This window comes from Populus alba, chromosome 3, assembly GCF_005239225.2.
Source record: "Populus alba chromosome 3, ASM523922v2, whole genome shotgun sequence".
Taxonomy (NCBI): domain Eukaryota; kingdom Viridiplantae; phylum Streptophyta; class Magnoliopsida; order Malpighiales; family Salicaceae; genus Populus; species Populus alba.
Window position 1 is genome coordinate 956,312 of NC_133286.1, and position 2,003 is coordinate 958,314.

Below are 2,003 nucleotides of genomic sequence, written 5' to 3' on the forward strand. Positions count from 1 at the left end.
CCCAGGTTTTCTTGATGTATTAGGTCATAATATTATTTTTTATACGTGAATTATCGAAAATAATACTAGTTATATATGTATTAAAAAAATTAATAAAAAGATGGACCAAGAAAATGTGGCGGGGAACAAAATGCCCCCCTTTGTTCTTAACTAGGAAGAAGATTTTTGCTTTTCTTCCATTATAATTTTTCCTTTTCATGCCTTCCTAAGCTCCCATTATTCTCTGCCTCCTACACCGCCTTTTCCTTTTACATTTTGCAAGCCTAGAAGCCAGAGCGCAGTAGTGCTACTCATCTCTTCTTTCACTTTTCTGTCTAAACACAGCAAGCTGCTAAGAACAAGAAAGATGGATGTGTTTGACTATCAACAACTTGTAAAGGCAACTGGGAGTTTCTCTCCTTCAAGACTTTTAGGCAAAGGAAGCCATGGATCGATCTACAAAGGCATACTTGAAGAAAATAAGCTTGTTGCAATCAAGAAATCATCATCTCTTGGTGCTGATCATGTCTCTGCTGACAACACCAAGAAACTCGAGAACGAAATATCTGTGCTATCTTCCCTACGTGGAAGTCCATATATCATCAATTTTCTTGGAGCGAGTCATTATCGTCACAACTCAAATTGCAAGGAGAAGAACAGGGTTTTGGTTATGGAGTTTATGCCTAATGGTTCTCTCCATGACCTGCTCCATGTTGATGCGAGTCCACCACCATGGCCTAAACGTGTAGAAATCGCGATTCAAATTGCAAGGGCAGTCCAATTCCTTCATGAGGGCAAGCCTTTGGTTATTCATAGAGAGATCAAATCTGCTAATATTTTGTTTGACATAAATTGGAAGGCTAAGTTGGCAGATTTCGGACTCTCAGTGTTGTTGCTAGCAGACTCATCAAGTCATGATCATGTAACCCAACCGGCTGGCACTATTGGGTACTTGGACCCTTCTTACACCACTCCAAGCAAACTAAGCACTAAGATTGATGTCTTCAGCTATGGAGTTGTTTTGTTAGAGATCATTAGTTGTCAGAAAGTGATTGATGTCTCGAGGTCGCCATCTTCAATTGTTGAGTGGGCAGTGCCATTGATTGAAGAGCAAAGATCGATGGAGATATGCGACACAAGAATTGCACTGCCAACATTCATGGAGGGCACGATTAAGCACTTGTTATATGTGGCAGCACGTTGTGTGTCTTGCAAGGAAGAAAATCGTCCATCCTTTACTGAAATTGTTAAGGGGATGGATAAGAATTGTTTGGTTGAAAGAGTACAAATGCTCAGTTGGACAAGTCTCATGAGGAGCGTGATACTAACGAGAAGGCCAAGAGAATTGGCTGAGCAATGGCAGCAGACAAATTGTGATGATACAAGCTGTGACATTTCTGAAGGGAAGGCATATTTATGGGAGATATTGGCTGATATTACTACACTCAAATAATCAGTTAAATATTGTATTTTTTTTCCTTTTTCCTTTCAAAATACCAATTCAACAATAGTTTTTTTGCAAACTGACACACCTACGAAAAAAATGCAGGAAATCAGCTATTGAAAATAGCGCAACCAACTCCCAGCAGCACAACTTGGTTGCGTTAATCTTAGTAGCGCAACAAAAAAAAAAAGTGCTATTTCCCTAATTTTTTCTTTTATTGTGTTAGTGTCCTATTTTTTTTTTTTTTTAAAAAAAGACTAATTAACAAATGATACATTTTGGCCAATGACCAGTCAAGGGGTTGGCCACAGCTCTTTTCTGTTTATATAATTTGCGTGTAAAATCAACCTGCAGTTCACGTAGTCTCCAAACAGAAGATTCCCGACAGTGGGTGCCCAAAGGATACAGCAACACAGGTTATGTTAAATAACCATTTTAAATTTAATAATATAAGTTATTAGGTAAGGTTTTAGGATATAATTTATATTATTCTCTAACACATCCTTTCAAGTGAAAGTTCTTTGGGCTTAAAACTTGTACAGACTCACATTATTTTATGCTTAATTTTTATCAAATAAAT

At 37.7% G+C, this 2,003-nt stretch overlaps 1 protein-coding gene across 1 annotated transcript; it reads left to right on the forward strand.

The window, feature by feature from the left end:
- The first annotated feature begins 346 nt into the window (after positions 1 to 346).
- Positions 347 to 1,432, forward strand: LOC118036861 (serine/threonine-protein kinase-like protein At5g23170). The gene has a single exon (XM_035042696.1). The coding sequence runs from the start codon at positions 347 to 349 to the stop codon at positions 1,430 to 1,432; it is 1,086 nt and encodes a 361-aa protein (XP_034898587.1).
- Positions 1,433 to 2,003: the final 571 nt, after the last annotated feature.

Coding starts and splice junctions, on each gene's coding strand:
- LOC118036861 (XM_035042696.1), top strand. CDS start 347: ATGGATGTGTTTGACTATCAACAACTTGTAAAGGCAACTGGGAGTTTC.